General features: G+C 42.7%; 1 protein-coding gene across 1 annotated transcript in view; it reads right to left on the bottom strand.

The window, feature by feature from the left end:
• The window catches only part of RYR3 (ryanodine receptor 3), a 524,410-nt gene that overhangs the window by 288,885 nt on the left and 216,235 nt on the right, over positions 1–19,290 (bottom strand). Inside the window, exons 4-7 of the mRNA XM_081795893.1 lie at positions 8,148–8,222; positions 5,769–5,847; positions 1,879–1,991; positions 908–1,007 (exon numbers count right to left, since the gene is read on the bottom strand). Coding sequence (XP_081652019.1) covers positions 908–1,007; positions 1,879–1,991; positions 5,769–5,847; positions 8,148–8,222 — 367 coding nt within the window. The remainder of the gene's footprint in view (positions 1–907; positions 1,008–1,878; positions 1,992–5,768; positions 5,848–8,147; positions 8,223–19,290) is intronic.

The raw sequence follows: 19,290 nt of genomic DNA, 5'->3' as shown, positions 1-19,290 counted from the left end.
ACAGAGTTAAAAATCTGTCATTTCCTGACTATTCGGCTACAACACGATGCCTTCTAAAACTGGAGCATTGCCTTGACACCCTTAGGTTTCCCTCTATTTTCAAACATGTCATCATAGAAGGGCATTCCCAGTTTGAAACTACTGGGCTCAAGATTAAAAATCGGATTAAAGCCACGGTAGGAGTATCTCTTTAAAATTCTGATCTTGCTGTAAGGTGCCAAAATGTAATATGATAACCTACAGGGTCACTGGCATTTGATTATTCTGCTCAGCTGCAATACTACCCATGGATAAGGTAAGGCCAGTATATTAATTCTGTAACTTGAAAGGTGCATTGACTTTGCCGGCTCCAAGAAATAGGATATGTTGAACAAACTTTGAGGATCTTACTTCCAAGGGAAGAATAAAACACTGAGAACATTTTGTTATTGTGAAATGGCCCTGCAAAAACACAAGTAGAAACAAATGACCAAACACACTTTTATTATAGAGAAAGTCCTTCTTCCACCTGTCTGGAGAGATAGTAACAGTATCACCTTCTTGGCAAATAATCTCTTCCAAGACTGAAGTGGCTGGGACCTATACACTGATAACTAGTAACCATAAATGAAAATGAGAAGTCAGCAGGAGAGGAAAAGTACATATCCAAATCCTGCATGCATAAGTACTAAAACAATGGTGGGCTCTAAAGGATTAAAAGATGTTGTCAGGAATGTCCATGTAATCAGAAATCAGGACAGAAAATAACCCACACCCACATCAGAGAAAGACATTCAGGTGGACTAAAATAATGCTAGCTGTGTAGCAAGGCATTAGGTAGGAGCTGGGAAGCAGCAGAAAATGTCAATATATACAGCTCAAGACAGACTGGAAGCTGAGGGCTGAATGCATATTAAAAAAAGCACACCTTCTTCGATGCTACTTCCTGAGCACGTGGGATGTACATTCCAGAGTGTTTGCATAAAAGAGGCATCCACTTGTATGTTCCCATTTGATACGGAGAGATGCTGCAGCAGAAACAGAAATGAGACATCCTTTAAATAACCGGCCTGGTCCTGGCAGAAGCAGCTCACCTAAAACCGCAAGGATTGAGTTAAAGAATCTCACTGTCATCAGGCTCTTTCTGCATAGCCTGTGGGAGACTGCTACACCCAATCCAGAAGCATGCTTCAAAGGGGGACACTTCCTTCAGGGAAGAGGAAGTTTTCTGCCACAGGGGAGGCAGACAAGTGTTGACTTCATCCCCTCAGCTGGATCCCCGATTCAAAAGGAAGTCATACAATGTCTGTTCTTGCTGGGAGAAGAGAATTCACAAATGGGAACAATTACTCCAGCATTTGTTCTAGGCAAAGTAAAATCTGCTGGCAAGACGGGTGCTGAGAAGCTTAAAAACTTATCTCTAGACACTTCTCTGATATTCAGACACCCGAGGGAGCCTAACACTCATCCCCAGGTGCAAAATCTCACCTTCATCTTTCAACCACTGTGACATCCCATTTGCCGAAAGCATTTTAAATTCTCCATTCCTCCAACATAAGCTTATTTTCCTAGATCCTATTCTTTTTGGCTGGTTCACTGGACAAGAACTAAACCACGTGAGAAATTCAGAGTAATAGTAGCTCACGTTGGTTTTCTCAGAAAGTGCTCAGGGCATTTTGGCAGAGTTCGATGGGCCCAGTATCTTACTCTGAAAGGATAACTAACAGTTAAATTCCAGGCCCCATGAGAATGTGACAAGGGAGAGAATCCAACCACCTCTCCAGTACACCACGTACAAGTTTAACCTACCCATCCTATTGTGGCTCAGTTCGCCTTGGCCATTACTTCCTAAAGGAAAATATTCTAGAAATGAAAAGATGCCTGGTAGGAAGTACTTACAAGGTATCTTTCAGAGGACACGCTGACGAGGATGAGGTCATCACCGATTCGAACTTTCTCTCCCTCGGATCTCTGTTTGGAAGCAGGATGTATGGTCCACCAACAGGCTTCTCCTACATAAATGCTCCTTGAGTTAGTCATTGCTTCATGGAAACCAGTGTCCCTAAGTCAGTCCCTCATTCTCCTTTCTCCTGAGAACAATCCCTCAAGCACACATGTGCAAACTCCAGACCTCAATTTCTATTTAGCCCCATACCTGCTCGACTGTCTTATCATTTTCATTTTTTCCAGTGACAGGAAAACAGAGTTTGGGAGAGAGTATTGGAATCCAGAAACTACAGAAGCTTTTGAGTATTTTTAATACATATAGAAAAATGTTTTCATCATAGGTACTTACAAATCTTTAAGAACTGACTTCATGGGTCTACTGGCTACTTACACACTTTTATTTTTTGCCATACTCTCCCTGAAATTCTACTGAAACGTGAGTAATTCTACTTAAAACATCAGAGATTTTCAAAAGGCCTGAATCTACAAAGACTCAGACAACAGGTGAGAAGTTCATAGCAAAGAAGGAAAATGGACAATTTGGCAAAAGGAAAGCAGACAGATGCTTTCAGCATAGACAAGCTAACACCCAAGTCCTTAAGTAAGAAAAGGGAGAAGTTGATCTCAAGAAATAAGGTCATCCCTACTTTGAATTTCTCAGGAAGTCTCTGGAATGGGAGATAAGTTACTTGCGAAGGTAGCAACAGAAGATGGGCTTGAAAGCAGGAGAATTGGCTAAAAGCTATAAAGGAACTTTTATCACCTGGCATCCTTCTCTATACCCAGCACAGCCAGATGACCCCTCCTTCTCTACCCTACAGAAGATTAAGAGTTAAATCCATGGAATGACCAACCATCAAAGTTATGGTTTTGTAATATCAAGCACTGTCAAACAAGAAAGTAAAAACTATTGCTAAAAATAGAGAATTGTTAACATTTTATGCCCTGATTAGTAAAGCCCCAGCTCCTTTCCCTGGGCCTCTATTCCTCATACACCAGCTGTGATCCTAAGTCTTCTCCTCACCTCAAATCCAAGGATTCCTCTTTAGGGAAGCCCAACCACCCAAGATAAAAAATACTATTGTCTGGGCATCTCCAGTGAAATGCGTAATCCTTGACAGATTACCCAAAAGTAAGGCTTAACAGATGGCAAGCCACAGCCACACATTCAGGGCTTCCGGTCAGCTTTACTGCCTTGACCTAAACATGAAAGGACACCAAGGATCACCTGACATCTGAGCCAAGTCACTAACATGAATGAGAAGAACAAAATAAACACTGGGCAAAGGGACTTGGAGAAAACAAAGATTATGGAGAGTCAAAGAAAACTTTTAAAAATTCATATAATTAATCATATCAGATAAGAAAAAGTGTCATTCATGAAATGGCAATGAAAGTGTCCAGGAATGATCCCTTTGGAGAAAAACCCTTGTATCTTGAAAGAGAGATAAAGAAACAAGAGACTTTTAGGATAAAGTTGAAAAACTCTCCCAAAAATAATAAAGAGAGGGGCACCTGGGTGGCTCAGTCAGTTAAGCATCCGACTTTGGCTCAGGTCATGATCTCGTGGTTCACGAGTTTGGGCCCCGTGTTGGGCTCTGTGCTGACTGCTCAGAGCCTGGAGCCTGCTTCAGATTCTGTGTCTCCCCCTCTCTACCCCTCCCCTGTGCATGCTCTGTCTCTCTCAATAATAAATGTTTGAACATTTTTAAAAAAAAGAATGAAGAGAAACATTAGAAATAGGAGTAAAGAGATAATCAGAAAACCAATCTACCAGATTTTCAGAAAGCAGGAACAGAGAAAACAAAGTGAGGAATTAATGAAGAAATAGTATTAAACATTCCCCAAAGCTGGAAGGCAAGCATTCAGACTGAAAAAGCCCACAGAGTCCCTACCACAGTGAAGAGAGACTCACAAAAGGGTCCATTCTTGTGAGACTTGGAACAAAAAGGATCCATGCCCAAACACATCACTGTGGAATTTTAGACAGAAGGGCAAAAGAGAAGATTTAAGTAGCGCTCAGAAAATATAAACAGGTCATACACAAAGGATTGAGAATCTGAATGTAGGTATCTCAGTAGCCAGGCCTTAAGCTAGAAGAAAATGAAGAAAGCCTTCAAGATGCAGAGGAAAAATTTATTTCCAATGTAGAATACTATGAATTACTTGTGAAGCATGATTTAAACTTCTTAGTTGATGATTTACCTCCCATGGATCTTTTCTGTAAAAGCTACTGGATAATGGGCTCCACCAAAGTGATGTGGTAAACCAATGAGGGAGAAAAACATGAGATCCAGGAAACATGGAATCTAGGAGAGAGGCCAAGGACATCTCCTAGATGACGGTGGATGTTTCTATAAGAGGACACTGATAGAACAGCCAATATGATTGAATCCCATGAGGGGAAAGTTTCAGTTCTATAGAACAGTTTGAAATGAATGAGCGATTGGGTCACAGAAAATAAAGCAAACGATTCTCTCAAAAAGCCTAAAGTTATTCTACCACTGTCAGCAGAATGAACGTATAGGACTTTTCCCATTACATGCTCTAAGACTGATAGCTGGTTTATATATAGTGGCCAATTTACAATCAGTGAGTGTGGGATTTCACTGATTTTGTAATTATCAGCAAAGGTGGACAATACCTTAGAGGAAATTATATTTTAAGAATAACACTTTAGCTGAAAACAAAGCAACCTCAAATCAAATGCAAGTATAATCTCATTTTAAGAGAAAAAGCATCATGGAGCCCACTCTTGTGCTTTGTACAAAAATGAGAAGAAGTGGAGAGGCAGGGCTTCTCCTCAGGAATTCTCAGATATCCCTGAGCACAATGCAGAGATGGCAGGCACACATCGTTAAAACTTCATTTTTTTCCCCCTAGATCTGTAAAATCAGACAATCTGGATCATTCCCTTATGAACTGACACAATTTTGGAACAACATGTAATTTTGTCCTTTGGCTACCCAACAATGGAACTTCCTGTCATGGTATGAAAGATTGTATTCAAATTAGACTCTTCCTGCAGTGTGACCTAGGATGTTTTCTCTTCTCTGGCCTTTGTTCCTATCCTTTTTCCAGGCCTGGGGTTTCTGCTTTAGAGCAGGTTCTACCCAACCTTCTTCCAGCAAATTCTCATTCAGTTTGAGCTAACCTGAAGTAATTTCTGCCATTTGCAACCAAGAATCCTGATTGATACATAGCCCAACCTGTAAGTGGAGCAGATATTCCATATACATTGTCCTTGAAGGATGGTCATATTACCTATGAATATCTCCAGCCACACCGAGCACCCTACATCCCAGGGCCAGCTGCTATGTTGCTGGATAATTGCAGATATGGCAAAGTAGTTTTTTTCATTGAGGTGAAATGTGTTTCCTTTCAACTTCTATCCCACTGCTCCACTGGTCTATGGAATAACCCACAGCAAGTCAGACCTTTCTGTGACACCGTAACTATTAAGTATGTATAGTTATGTTGGTCCTCTCTTCTTCATTTCTGGTTTCCAGGGAGAATCTGCATCATGGTCACCACCTTTCTTAGCATCCACCTCCTGACTGTCAGCATTTTTGACTGACCTCAAAACACAACAAAACACAAGCCAATGTTTCCCAAAGTATGTGACTGTGGCGAAAGCATTATGTTGTCCTTCATTCTTAGTTACTATGTCTCCATCACACGTTGTTTCTTTCTTATTCCCCTAAATTTTATCAGACCTATTTCTTGACCCCACTGGTTGCTTGGTTTGGAATCCCCAATGAAGAACTTATTATTCAGAATCCTTCTCAAAAGCCCTTAGCCCAAGACCCAAGTGAACAGGAGATCTGGGAACGTTGACTTACCTGTGGCATGTTCCCGTAGACCTACATCAAAGGCAAGTTTATCTGTCTGGGATCTTGATGTGGTCAAACATGTTAGATACTGTGAAACAAGAGCAGATGCTAGTGAAGTCATACTCTTCTATCAGGTCTTGGCATCTCACCACTAGTTGGCTTCCAGTTGTCAATTTCAATACTGAACTACTGTATAAAGGGCTCATTTACTGTATTCAATGGTATAACACATTTGAGATATACTTTTAATAGTATATTTAAAATCTCAAAGATGTTCTTCTCTGGTGACCCAGTGATTTAACTTCTAGGACTATATGCAACAGATATAAGTTTGAAATTAATATTTCAAACATATTTAATATGCTTTAGTTCAAAGATACTGAGAAACTTTTAAATTGGAGACAATATAAATGGAACGTCTACAACCAACAATAACGGAAAAGTTAATAAACTTTGGTCCTTCATTTTATGAAATATGTTACCATTAAGAGTATTTATCCAGAGTGTGTAATAGCATGGAACATATGCAAAACAGCACAAGTAACAGGTACACAAAACTTAAATGTCTGGCAACTAGGCTAAAAGGAATTACACCAAAATGATATCTGAAGTTCTCTTTGGACAGTGAGATGGACCATGATGATTCTCCTAATTCTATTTATTTTGGTTTTCAAACTTTCTATGAGCTTCAGAACTTCTCAATCTGTATGGGATCCCCCCCCCCCCCCCGAACCCCTGCCACCGATTATAAAAATGCATGTGCATGTAAAACTTAACATTGATATTTAAAATAACTTAATAATGGAAAAAAGCCATGGCCTGTTCCTTGCCCCTTTACTGGCAGGCACAGTGGCTGATCTTAGAATCAAACTGGTTGGCAGATATGCACTTGAAATGTGGTTTCTGAGTTCTACTTCTACTTCTCTGCAACAGATAAATGGAGAATCATTGCATTGTCCAAAATCCTCTGTCACAGGCTTCATTCTCAGAGCTACTCCTAAAAAGAACTAGCTAGTAGAGAGTTTATGTTAACTGTGAATCCAAATTTTTCTGGGCCTGGGGGACAGTAAATATAATAATAAATCACATAATCCTTCACATCTCTACCATGCTTTTAGCCCAAATTGTCAAAGCCATGAGAGGCGTGCTGTTTGAGGTTTTGTTTAGTCTGTTCAGGTAGGAAAAGAGAGGTATTAAGGTTTTATTTACCCTATGGATAAGCACCAGGTTCTGAAAGATACATGATCCCATCTCATTTCTAGACATCATCAGGATACAAAGTTTCCCCACCCTCTAAATGTCCCCATCTCCTGCTCCTATAACCTTCCATTTGGTCACTTTTGTTCTCTGTCCTCTGCCATGAAAGACTACAACAGAAGAATGTTCAGGTTGAAAAGGTCAACTTCTTACCGGTCCTCAGGAAGGAAAAAAAAAAAAAGCCGCCATAAATAAATTATTTAAGAGCCAGCTGCAGCTCCTGCTGCCAATCTGACAGTTCAAGCTTTGAGATGAACTGTGAGCATACTGCAGGTGTAAATGTGTGAAAACGAAGTCTTGAATTAATGTAACATTTTCCACTTGGGCCAGAGAAAGAAGACGAGCCTCCCTTACACTGATACAAGTGACGATGAGCAATACAGGGATGGAAGCAAACAGGATTAGAGCTGGCACATGTTACATTCGACTGAGATCACCATAGTCTCCTTAACGTGCCCTGCAAAAGTTCTACAGTATCCAGATTTTTCTAATTATATTTACTTAAAACTTGAACACTTTTTCTCATGTTACACTGAGTTAGCACCATTTTGGTTAGTTCCGGTCCCAGACCCCTAATTAGTTACAGCTCAATGAGCTTTCTGTGATGGCTTTGCTCCTTATCTTCCTACAGCCTCTGGATTAACATAATACCTTCCAATTATTCCAGGACTGAAGGCAATGGATACCATCCCATTTCCGTTAGCTAGCAGAAGAGTAGAAATTTCATAAAAATCTCATTTGATTTTTCTTCTCTGTTGGTTACCCTTACATGCTTAACAAATTATTTCATGGTTTATTTCTTCATCAGTTGAACAAATATTTATTGAGCATCTAGTATGAGGCACTGTCCTTGATAGGGTTAGGTTTAGTTAAATTAAAAAGAGAAAAGACAAGGTCCTTTTTCTTCCCAGAGTGGGGAGGAGAGTGGTTAGACATTAGGCAAATACCTAATTGCAAAATGAGTAAGTTATATGAAGAAAATGCAAAGCAATAGTGTGCTCTAATTATTTACATTCCAAATTACTTGTGTGTTAACATAATCTAGATACTTGTTGGTTTCCTATACTTCCTCCCCTCTTCATCTTTTTCCTCCTCCTCGAATGGTGAAAGCGGACATCCAGATGTACTTACCATTCCGCTGAAGGAGTGCCGCAGGAGAATCGCGTGGCCATATAGCAGGGTCCTGTGGCCACCCCCTTGTGCTGCCTGTGGGGAAGGACAAGGAAAAATGTCGGCACGGGCCGCTTGTGGCCCCCTCTAGAGCAAAGCAGGACAAGAATTCTGAAAGACAGACTACAAAGAAAGACCCACTGCAAAGCTCCCCAAGAATTCATTCTAGAAGCGAGTGGCCAGCCTATGGGCGAGGGGGAGACTGGTGACCACAGCCATGCAACATCCTTGGGAGAGGGTGTGTAGGGCCAAATCTGTTCTTAGAAAAGTCCCCTGCCCAGGATGAGCAGAAACCCGAGCTGTTCTACCAGAGAAGCGTGTAAATGAGATAGGTACTGCTTACCTTCCTTTGAAACTTCTCAGAAGCATTCGAGAGTGAGAGAGAGAAACAAATGTAACTATAGCCTAGCGACAGAAAGGCAGCTTGGGGGACAGGCATACAGTCACATTCTGTGCCCTGTGGTCTTTTCCCTTCAAGGCATGTGGCCTTCTGCCCAATCATTTAAAGGGGTCCTATTTACCCAGATCTCACCATTGCAGACAGCTCTGAAATGCAGGACTTTCAAAGGGCAACCAGCAGTGCAGAAATGGACCCATCAGCTGCAGGACCATCTCGGTACCTTCTCTGCCACCCCAGGTAGCTCCACTTTGGCTGTTCACTCAGTGGCAACCCACCCAGTGGGAGAGGCACAAGCAAAGAGACAACTCAACATAAAGCTGCTGTGTCTGCTTCTTTTTCCCTTCATCTGTCTGATTCACCCACCACGGTCTGAACCCAACAGTACATGATAGGAGACAAAACTATTATTTATTGTCGTTATTCCTGAGTTGGTAACATGACAACATTGAAATCCACAAAGAAGTCCTAGAATTTGTTGGTATCCGCTTTTTCGACCTTTTGCCTAAATCCCTTCCCCGTCCTATTACCCTGCCCTGAGACACGGTCAAATAATTTTGATCACACATACCCCTTAGGAAAAGATGTTTCAGCATAGGACCCCATCCCTAAGTATGCACAAAAAACATCCAAAGCCTGAGATGAAAGTTAATCATAACGAGAAATTCTAACATTTTCCTTCTATATGCCAAGAGCACCTCTTAGGCACCGAATATTATTTAGACCTGCACACCAGCAACCACAGGGGCTAGTGTGAGGTGTGGTCATCTCCTGTGCCTACCCTCCCTCAGAGCAATGAGCAAAGAAGGCAAAAGCCGGTGGTATGGAGAGAAGGCACAGGTCTGAATAATAAGGTCTGGAGTAATTTTATTTCAACTCTATTTGGATTAAAAGAATTGCTCTGTTGAAGAGATAACTTTTCATGTCATACCAGGAGCCTAAAGAAAAGAAAAATGATAGACGGGGTATCATGTTTTTTAAAAAGCTGATAAGTATATAAAAAGGTGGCTGCACTTTCCTCACAACTGCAGAGATATTTAAGGGCTCCCCAGACCTTAATATGGTGTAGCAACGAAATGTTCTTTGTACTATTTCCGAATTGCTCAAAATCATTCGAACTAACTTTAGTTGCTGTATTTCCAAATGCGTCAACAGCTACGTTAAAAGGAGTCACACCCAATCATTTCCACAGCCTGTCCGTCTGCTATTTTCCCTATTTTCCCTCCTGAACCAGTCCGATGTCTCAAACCGAACTACTGATGAAATGACATGTCCTGGTGTTAACTGTGGGTCACACCTTTGTCTTTGTTCCCATCGACTCAGTGAAGCATCTTAAAAGGAGCCCAGCATCGCTGACCACAAAAAGTGGCACCCAAGAGCGTGTGTTCCCCCTCTTCTCTGGCACTGCTGCAAACATCTCCTGGCCCTCATAGCCTTTATTATGGAACCAACAGAAAAGCAGAGAGATGAAGCACAAGTGTCCCACTGGGACTGAATGGGGCAGCACCATGAAGAACACAGGAGGCTTTGCATCCCGATGCCTCCCTCTGCCACGGCAGTGCCTCGTTACACTGGTGGGCATCATCGATGGGTTACAGCAGAAGCTGCTGGACACTATTCCTCTGTGCTCGCTCTACCAGGCCTGGGGTGGAACCCGGGAACTGGTGCTTCTAACAAGCTCCAGGGGACAGGACCCTCATGTTGCTGGTCCGGGGATGACATTTTGAGGGCCACTGCTTAAGGAATGATCAAGCTTCAGTGCTTGCCAGAGTAGAGGCAGAGGCTTTGTCAATCATCATCCCGGTGAGAGCTCCTATGGGTACACACCATGGGTAGGTGCTTTCCAGAACATCGTGGCTTGTCATCAGGATTTTTCCAGGGAGGAATGATTGCCCCCACTGACAATGTGAGGAGTTTGACCATATATCCTACGGCTGGATGTGGATGGTGGTGGTAGCGGTGGGAAGTGACCTCACGGTCAATTCAAGAACATGAGCCTATTTTGCTCTAGTTTTTATAATATATTAATTTGCCTACCGTATACAAAACCAGTGTAAAAAGCAACCAGGAAAGCAGGAGAGAAAGATACTTCCTTAGCTCTTAAAGGAAGGTGAATTGATATAGCAGGGATTTAAGGAGCCCTGAGCATACAGCAGGCACAGAACTATGCAAGGTGTTATACGTGAACTATCTCATTTTAGACTTGCAATTAGTGCTGTGGAGTAACTGTAGTCATTATCTCCATTTTTCAGCAATGCAAACTCAGGCTTTAAAAGGTGAAGTAACGTGCTCCAAGTCATACAGGTTCCAAATACAGAGTTGGGATTTCACCGTATGCCATGTTGTCTCCATCTAGGTAGTCTGGTCTAGAAAGACTCGTGTAAAAAAAAAACCAGAAAACAAAACCATGTTGCAAATAGGAAACAAGCTGCCTGTTTAAAGAGGTGAAGACAAGGTGCATTGGAATAGACTCGAAGGGTAAGAAGGGTGTTGAGGGATAGCATTATTGAAAAGGTAGACCCTAACAGGTCAGAGTGTTGACAACCAGTGAGGCTAAGAACGAGGCACACACACGAGCAGAGGCCTGTTGGTGGAAAGTATGAAGTACACACGGGGACCAACAGATGATTCACTGATTCGTTTTGGGGTCAGGTGAAATGAAAGGGAACACCTGGAAAAAAATGAGGGCATAAGTACAGGGCAGTCAGATTATGGACAGCCATGATTGTTCCACTGCTAACGGGACGCTAGTGTAGTTTTTCGTTTTTGTTTTTCTTTTTTTAACTGGTGTAGGTTTTTAAAGCAGAGGGTCACTGTCAAAAGCATACCTTAGGAAGGTAACCCTGATTGCACAGTGGTGGAAGAGCTGGAGGCGTCAAACCCTGGGACAGAAAAGATCATTCATTCATTCATTCATTCAGTTCCTTTGACAACAGTAGAGTGTGGAACCAAACATCTGGGCGTCACCCTTTACTCACTTCTCCCTCTCATACTCCACAGTCAAGCCACCTCTGGTGCCATCTCTGAAATACATTCTACACCCAAGTTCTATACCCTGCTGCCAACACCAAGGACGCAGTATCCACCTCCTGCCAGGCTGCCTGGTACACACCAGGACGGTAATAATGGTGCCCTAACTATGTTTCCTGCTGCAGCCACACCCCCTCCCCCTTTTATAGTCTGAGCCAACATGGCAGCCGGAGCCATCCTTTTAAAACTCTGTTACATCATGTTACTTTCTCGCTCAACTTTCCCACAGGCACTCCCTCCCATCCACTGTGGCTCCTTTTCACACCTACAAGTGCAATGTCCTCACCATGGTCTCCAAGACCCTGCATCAGGACTTGGCAAATCTTCCCTATAAAAGACCAGACAGGGGGCACCTGGGTGGCTCAGTCAGTTAAGCGTCCATCTTCAGCTCAGGTCAGGATCTTGCTGTGTGTGGGTTCCAATCCCTCATGGGGTTCTCTGCACTAAGTTCAGAGCCCACTTTGGATCTTCTATCCCCCTCCCTCCTCTCCCTGCCAACCCCCTCTCTGTGTCAAAAATAAACATTTTTTTTTAAAGAAAAAAAAAGATAGGACAGTAAATATTTTAGGCTTTCCAGGACACATATGGTCTCTGTCATATAGTCCTTTTTAATTTCAACCAACTTTTTCAAAACCGAAACCATTCTTACCTAGAGGGCTACCCATAAACAAGCCACAGCCTGGATATGGCTGCTGGCCTTGGTTGCTGATCCCTGCCGTCCTTGATCTGGATCCTTTCTACCTCTCTGACATCACAGCGTGCTCTCCATCACTCCCTCTGCTCTAACCACACAGGCCCCCGCTCTGTCCTTCAGACAAGTATGCTGCTCCCTCCTACCACAGGGCCTTGGCACATGTGTTCCCCTCTGCCTGGAATGCTCTCCCTCTAATATTCCTGTGGCTCATTCCCAGGCTTCATTCAGTTCGGCGCTCACATTTCTCATTTGGAGAAGCCTTCTCTGATCACCCTTCCTAAAGGAAAAATCACCCTTATTCTGTCATAGTTTGCTATCTTATTTCTTGAGGCATGTTTTACTAGCTGATATGAATTCATGTTATTTCTGATATGTATCTATCCTCCTCTACTCCCCAGGATATAAGCTTCATGAGTCTGTTGTATTCTCTGCCACAACAGCACTTTTATCAGTGCCGGGCAAACAGTAGGCACTCGTTCATATTTCCTGAAGAAATAAATAATAATTACATCAAGTGGTCCTTTTGTCTCCCTTTTATGGATGGGAAAAGATAAACTTTCCCATTACTGGCTTGTAAGAGGTGAGTGGGGATTTGAACTTGGATCAAACTACAAACTCTACTAACTCTTTCCACAGTCTGACTCTACTTTTGGACTAACATTCCAGGAAGGATGTATTACGGTACACTGAAGACTGCATGAACCTGCTCACAGGGGATTCAGACCGCAAGACTCTGAGGCAGCATTGGGATGGCAGTCCTGTCCCTCCATGAGTGGCCTTAGCTGTCCCCAAACGGCAGGAGGAGATTATGTGGTACCACCTCACAGCACGGGGGTGGGGCAGGGTAAACCTGGGAAAGGGCCCTGATGCCACATCCAGAGGAAAAATATTCCACTGGATCATTAATTCAATTGTCTTGCTTGTATTTTATTTCTTTTAAGTTTGTTGATTTGTTCTGAGAGAGACAGACACAGTGCAAGTCGAGGGGCGGGGGGAGGGGGCTGAGAGAGAGGGAGAGAGAGAATCCCGACCAGGCTCCACACTACCAGTGCAGAGCCCGATGCGGGGCTCAAACCCACGAAGCTGTGAGGTCATGACTGTGCCCAAACTAAGAGTTGGATGCTCAAGCAACTGAACCCCCCAGGTGCCCCTCTTGCTTGTAATTTTAAACTTAACTACATTACTGACATTTCTTTTGGTGGACACCAGAAAACACTGCCTCCCACTAAGATAAACCTGTTATGGCCACAGAGGGGGAACAGTGATTCTCTCTAGCCACACGTAAGTATTTCAAGATATTTTAAGCAATCTTCTTTTCCAATCTGGAACCCCAAGTTCCTCTTTGGGGACCCCAGGCTCTGGGAAGGCTCCTTGGTGAATGTCACAGAACACATGAAGGCTTCAGTTGCCACCTTCCTAGGAAGTTTGTAGGGCATGAGATCATCTGTTGGATGTGCCTGTGCACGCTTTCATTTTCCTTTTCTTCTCTATCCCACTCTGTTCTACTTTTAGGCTATCAAATAAAGAAAGAAGCCTTTCTAGAAGGTCACAGAGCAATAGTTTCCGGACAGGCTGGAGGCCCTCCACAGTGCCCAGGACGATTACATTTCCTCAGATACAACTGACAACTAATAATGATGCCATATAAGTAAAAACAAACCAACCGAACACCCCATTAACCTAACAGTACCCCTAACCGTACAAACGAAAGCAGGTAACTCAGTACTTTCAGTAAGAAAACCGTTAAAGATTCTATTCATAACTGATAAAAAAAAAAAAGTAATAAATTTTTCAGGAATTTACTTAGAGGAGTTAAACCTTTAGAATGAAACCACAAACCTTTATTCTATAAAATGTAATTTGATTTGGTGAAATATTAAGGTGTACAATGAGAATACCAATATTGGTAAATGCCTGTTCTTCTAAACTTAATTTACGGATTTAATGCAGTTTTAATAATTCTAATGGAATATTTTGGAATTCAGCAGAGTTGCTAAAAATTCACCAGGAAATAGAAGCAGTAAGAAATTTTTATTCTCGGGCACCTGGGTGGCTCAGTCAGTTAAGCAGCCAACTTCAGCCCGGGTCATAGTCTCATGGTCTGTGGGCTTGAGCCCTGAGTCAGGCTCTTTGCTGACAGCTCAGAGCCTGGAGCCTGTCTCAGATTCTGTCTCCCTCTCTCTCTGCCCCTCCCCCACTCACACTCTGTCTCTCAAAAATGAATATTAAAAAAAAATTTTTATTCTGAAAAGGAGCTAAGTTTTAGCAAATGTTGTGAAGTAAAATTAATTCATTCTGGTATGGTTCAAAAAGAAGAATGTAGCACAATCTAGGCAGTCCATAAACAAGTATCAAGTATAGCATGTGATAAGACAGATTTTTAGTACAATGGGCAGGGGGAGGCATGATTATTAAACAAATTTCTCGGTGATATGTGACCAGCAAATCAGAAAAGCATTCAGTAAGATCCACAGGAAATATAAAAGATTCTGGATGGATAACAGAATTAAATATTTTATTTTAAAATTAAATTCTAGAACTAGCACATAATAGAATAGTCCAGCATTCCTTTACAGAGCTAACACTTATGTATGTTTGAAGTAACAGATGCGCTCAAAGGCAACAAAAACCAGATAAGATTGTACAAAGATCACTGGACTTCAGAACACTGCAAACACTGAATAGATTTCAGAATACTTTGTATCACTGTGACAAATGGGTTAACATCTTGTTGAAATGTAAGAAAAAAACTAAGCCTCAAGTAAAGAAAAAGGCAAAGGAGATGAATAAATGATTCATATCAGGAATAAAGTTAAAATATATGGAAGGGACTTTATCTCTTCTAGTAATGAAAGGAGTGACAATTAAAGAAAGCATTTTTTAGACATCATTTTATATCAACTAAATTTGCGAAACTGGGGAAAACACAATGCTGTCTGAGCTGCAGTTTAGCTGGTGTGACACTGGAGCACAACTCTTGCATGGCAATGTGGTAATACATAAAAGAGCCATAAAGAGGTCTGTAGCCTTTGCTGTAGTCATTCCACTTCTGGGAGTAATTCAAGACGAGCAAAGAAGTATGCACCCTGTTGTGATAAGAGCATTATAATGGAGGCAAACCAAACACCTGGAAAGAGCCTAAATATCCAAAACAAAAATTGTGTCTCGAAGTCATGGGCTTCTTTAGGAAGTTCTATCCATAGCCATTAAAGAAGACAATCACAGAGGCTCCCAGAAACAGAAAAATGTGTGCAACATGCCGCCCGTGAAAAAGGCATAATGCAAAATGCCTTCGACTGTTATGCATCTGCAAGAACGATAAAGAATCTAAAAAAAATGAACTAGTCATTTGGTTGGCTGCGGAACCATTTGAACTTTTCCAAATTTTTCACCCTACTAGCCTGACATTTTAATAAAAAAACGCATTTGTGTTGGGGGCAAAAACCGTTGCATGTGTTTAAAGACGTGGAATGCTACAAAAGTGCTTTGTCTCCTCATGACAACTTAAGTTGCTCAAGGATGTCATTAGCTTGCCAGAACTTTCCCTGCCTGAAGGGCTGATGGCAACACACAGCAGGGGGCCTTCTTTTTGGCACTAAACCAGAGACTAGCTGTTCCCTGGTGTTAAGTGGAAACACCAGGGAGGAAGTCTTTAGCCAAGACCCCTCTGACTCCCTCCTCATTCCTTCAGGCCCAGGTCCAGACTCCAGAGGAAAAAAATCTCTCACTGCAGAAAGTCACTTCTGCTGGGATCCCAAACACACTCGTTCTTCTGACTGCTCTTTGAGGAACCTTCACCTTGGATTCCATCCTGATTCCTGGAGACTCGCTTCCTACACTCTTCCATGCTTCCAAGGCTGCCTCCTCCCCTGCATCAGATTCCAGGCCCACCTTCCCCTATTGTCATAGGCCAGCCCATTACCCACCTCTGACCAAACTCTCAAGTCCTCACTTTTCTAAAAGGGGTGGGGAGAGAGGACTGGGCAATACTTCCAGAGCTCAAAGGACAACAAAGGAACTGATGGGCATTTTCCAAACAGGTCTGAGATTGTAAACTGCTGGTAACAGGGACAACTTTTGTTCTTTAACAAGTTAAGTAGCCCATTAAAATTTAAAAAGTGTCACCCGGGGATGGGAGGCCACATGCACAGATTAGTTTGACTTATGTTTTAAAGTCAGAGTTGGAGGGGGGCACCTGGGTGGCTCAGTTGGTTAAGTGTCCGACTTCAGCTCAGGTCATGATCACACAGTTCATGAGTTCGAGGCCTGTATTGGGCTCTGTGCTGACAACTCACAGCCTGGAGCCTGCTGCAGATTCTGTGTCTCCCTCTCTCTCTGCCCCTCCCCTGTTCATGCTCTGTCTCTCTCTGTCTCAAAAATAGATAAAAACATTAAAAAAAAATTTTTTTTAAAAAAAGAAAAACCAACATTGGTACATGTTTTTGCTGACCAAAAGAAATATAAAGGGGATTTTATATTTCTCACACACATCTACATAGGTTATCACAAACTGTGAGATTATGACCTGAGCTGAAATGAAGAGTCAAGAGTAGGAGGCGTAACCGACCGAGCCACCCAGGCACCCCAAGGGATCATTCTTTTATTTTGACAACTTGATTTTCTATTTATAATGGGATGGTGCATATGCACCCGAAACTCCTAGTCAGAGGAGGCTGAACCACTGGCTACAGAAGGCCACACCTTCAGGAAAGAACCACCCTAAGGGGTTTCCCCCATAAGAAATCCTTCAAGTGAGTCTGGGGCAGCTCAACCAAGACAGCACAGGCCTTTAAGGTAAATGTACTTGAAAAGAAGCCATACTCTTGGCATTGCTCGTGGGCCTCTCGGGACACCGTTAAAAACTGAAATAATGTGGGGCGCCTGGGTGGCTCAGTCGGTTAAGCGTCCGACTTCAGCTCAGGTCACGATCTCACGGTCCGTGAGTTCGAGCCCCGCGTCGGGCACTGGGCTGATGGCCCAGAGCCTGGAGCCTGCTTCCGATTCTGTGTCTCCCTCTCTCTCTGCTCCTCCCCCGTTCATGCTCTGTCTCTTTCTGTCTCAAAAATAAATAAACGTTAAAAAAAAAAAAATTTAAAAAAAAAAAACTGAAATAATGCAACAATTTTAATGAAGTATAGAAAAGAGGAGGAGGGTGTGGCATCTGACAGCCGTACTTCCCCACGTTCAGTGATCATGGCAGTCTCCCCAGTTGCCTTTCCAAAAACACAGGCCCACATGTCAGAGGCTGTGAGGCACAACAGGACCCCCAGAGAAAAGGCTGACTCCGGTTGGCTGAAAGCCTACGGGAGTCACTGCTCCTTCTGCTAATGCTCTTGCAGCAAGGTAAGCAGGGGGACGGGATTTCAGGGAGCTCCGCCTCCCACACCCTCACTGCTTCCCCCTCCCATCACCACGTGTGACAGGACTGAAGAGTGCAATGTCCCAAAAGCTTTGTATAAAATCAGGCTATCGTCCTTTCCTTCACTCTTCAAGTAGGGAGAACACAATCCATCCCCAGCCATGTACCATGAATGCCAAATTTACCATTCCCACAGTTTATAATTCACTCAATTCAGCCAAGCCCTCCTCTTAGCAGCACACAGAATTATTTTTCTTGGGTAAGAAGATTCTGGAAATCTCATTTTTGTTCAGGTCATTAATTTCCCAGCCACATGGAAGTGTTTCAGGACATAAAGATGAAGGGCCACAGCCTGATTTGAGAACGTTCTGGGTCAGGAGCGCCCTCTCCAGCAATAACCTGTACAGCAGGGAGCTATTCTGTTTCAGCAAAAAGCCCCTCCGACACAGATCTGGCCCAAATCTTGCACATAGTTTGGTAAGTGAAGTCTGAGAGATGGCTCACATGACCTACGGGCTGTGGTGGGGCTTCCGTGGTGACCCGGAGTTCATGAGTTCCTACGAGAATTTTTAAACTTCTAAGAAAGAAGAGTCCCTGCATGGTGTACACGTAATCCCTGAACGCACGGCTGAAAAGACCTGAGAAATCTCCTGTTAAGTCTCTAAAAATAAGTTTTTGATCCATGAGAACCTATGTAGATGTGTATAACCATTTCCCTCACTCCCTCCCAATCTGAGGAGTTTGGGAAACAAACCAAATTACTCTGTGAGGTTCCCACCAGGGCTAGGATTTTACAAACACTGATTGTGCAACAGAAAGATAACCATTCTCCACGGAGGAGAAAGAGCCTGTTGTTGGGATGCCTCCAATTCAGCACAGGGTCATTCTAGATACACCCGTGCTTTCCTTTGAACATAGATGTCCAGGGAAACCAGACAGCCAGAATGGCAGCTCTAACACGTGTTTATTTTTATGGTGTCTTTTAAGAGAGCAAATTGACAGGAGGTATCTGTCAGGGTATTACTGACATTTAGATTGATGGCAAGTATACTTTGGAACGAGGTGAAGCAATTATTTTTTTCTCTGAATTAATGTTTCCCCCTCTATCCCACAGCTGACTAACACAGTTCTAAGAATCTGACATTGCCAAGCTCATTCTTTACATAAAAGATCCCCAGCAGTTGGATTTGTTTTCCAGTAACTGCTCTGGTTTTTTATTTCAACCACCTACACATCATTCATCAGGCCTCTGATGAAATGGCAGACCAGCGGCCACATAGGGTCAAGACTAAGCACTCTGTCCAATCATTGCCTTTCATCCAAGGTAACATATACTGAGTATTTTCCACCAAGAGTTTAACATCTGAAAGGTCAGATTACCTTGGCATGAAAAATTGAATATGTCTCTAATCTACTATTTCTCTAGGGAAAAAATAGGAATAAGTTTTTTTCACAAAGCCACTGTTGAGTCCTACTGTGTGCAAACACTTCTACCCATGAGGGCTATGAGACAGAAGATGAAATCAATTCTATTTTGCTCTTTGATCCTCCTCCCTTTCTCCTGCACTCCTCAACCTATTTCTTTTCCTCTCTCGGATGCCCTTTCACATATTCCTCATATTGG

The sequence above is a fragment of the Panthera onca genome, chromosome B3 (genome assembly GCF_046562875.1).
Source record: "Panthera onca isolate mPanOnc1 chromosome B3, mPanOnc1 haplotype 2, whole genome shotgun sequence".
NCBI classification, from domain to species: domain Eukaryota; kingdom Metazoa; phylum Chordata; class Mammalia; order Carnivora; family Felidae; genus Panthera; species Panthera onca.
Note: the sequence above shows the minus strand (reverse complement) of the source record. Positions and strands in the feature narration are given on the sequence as shown.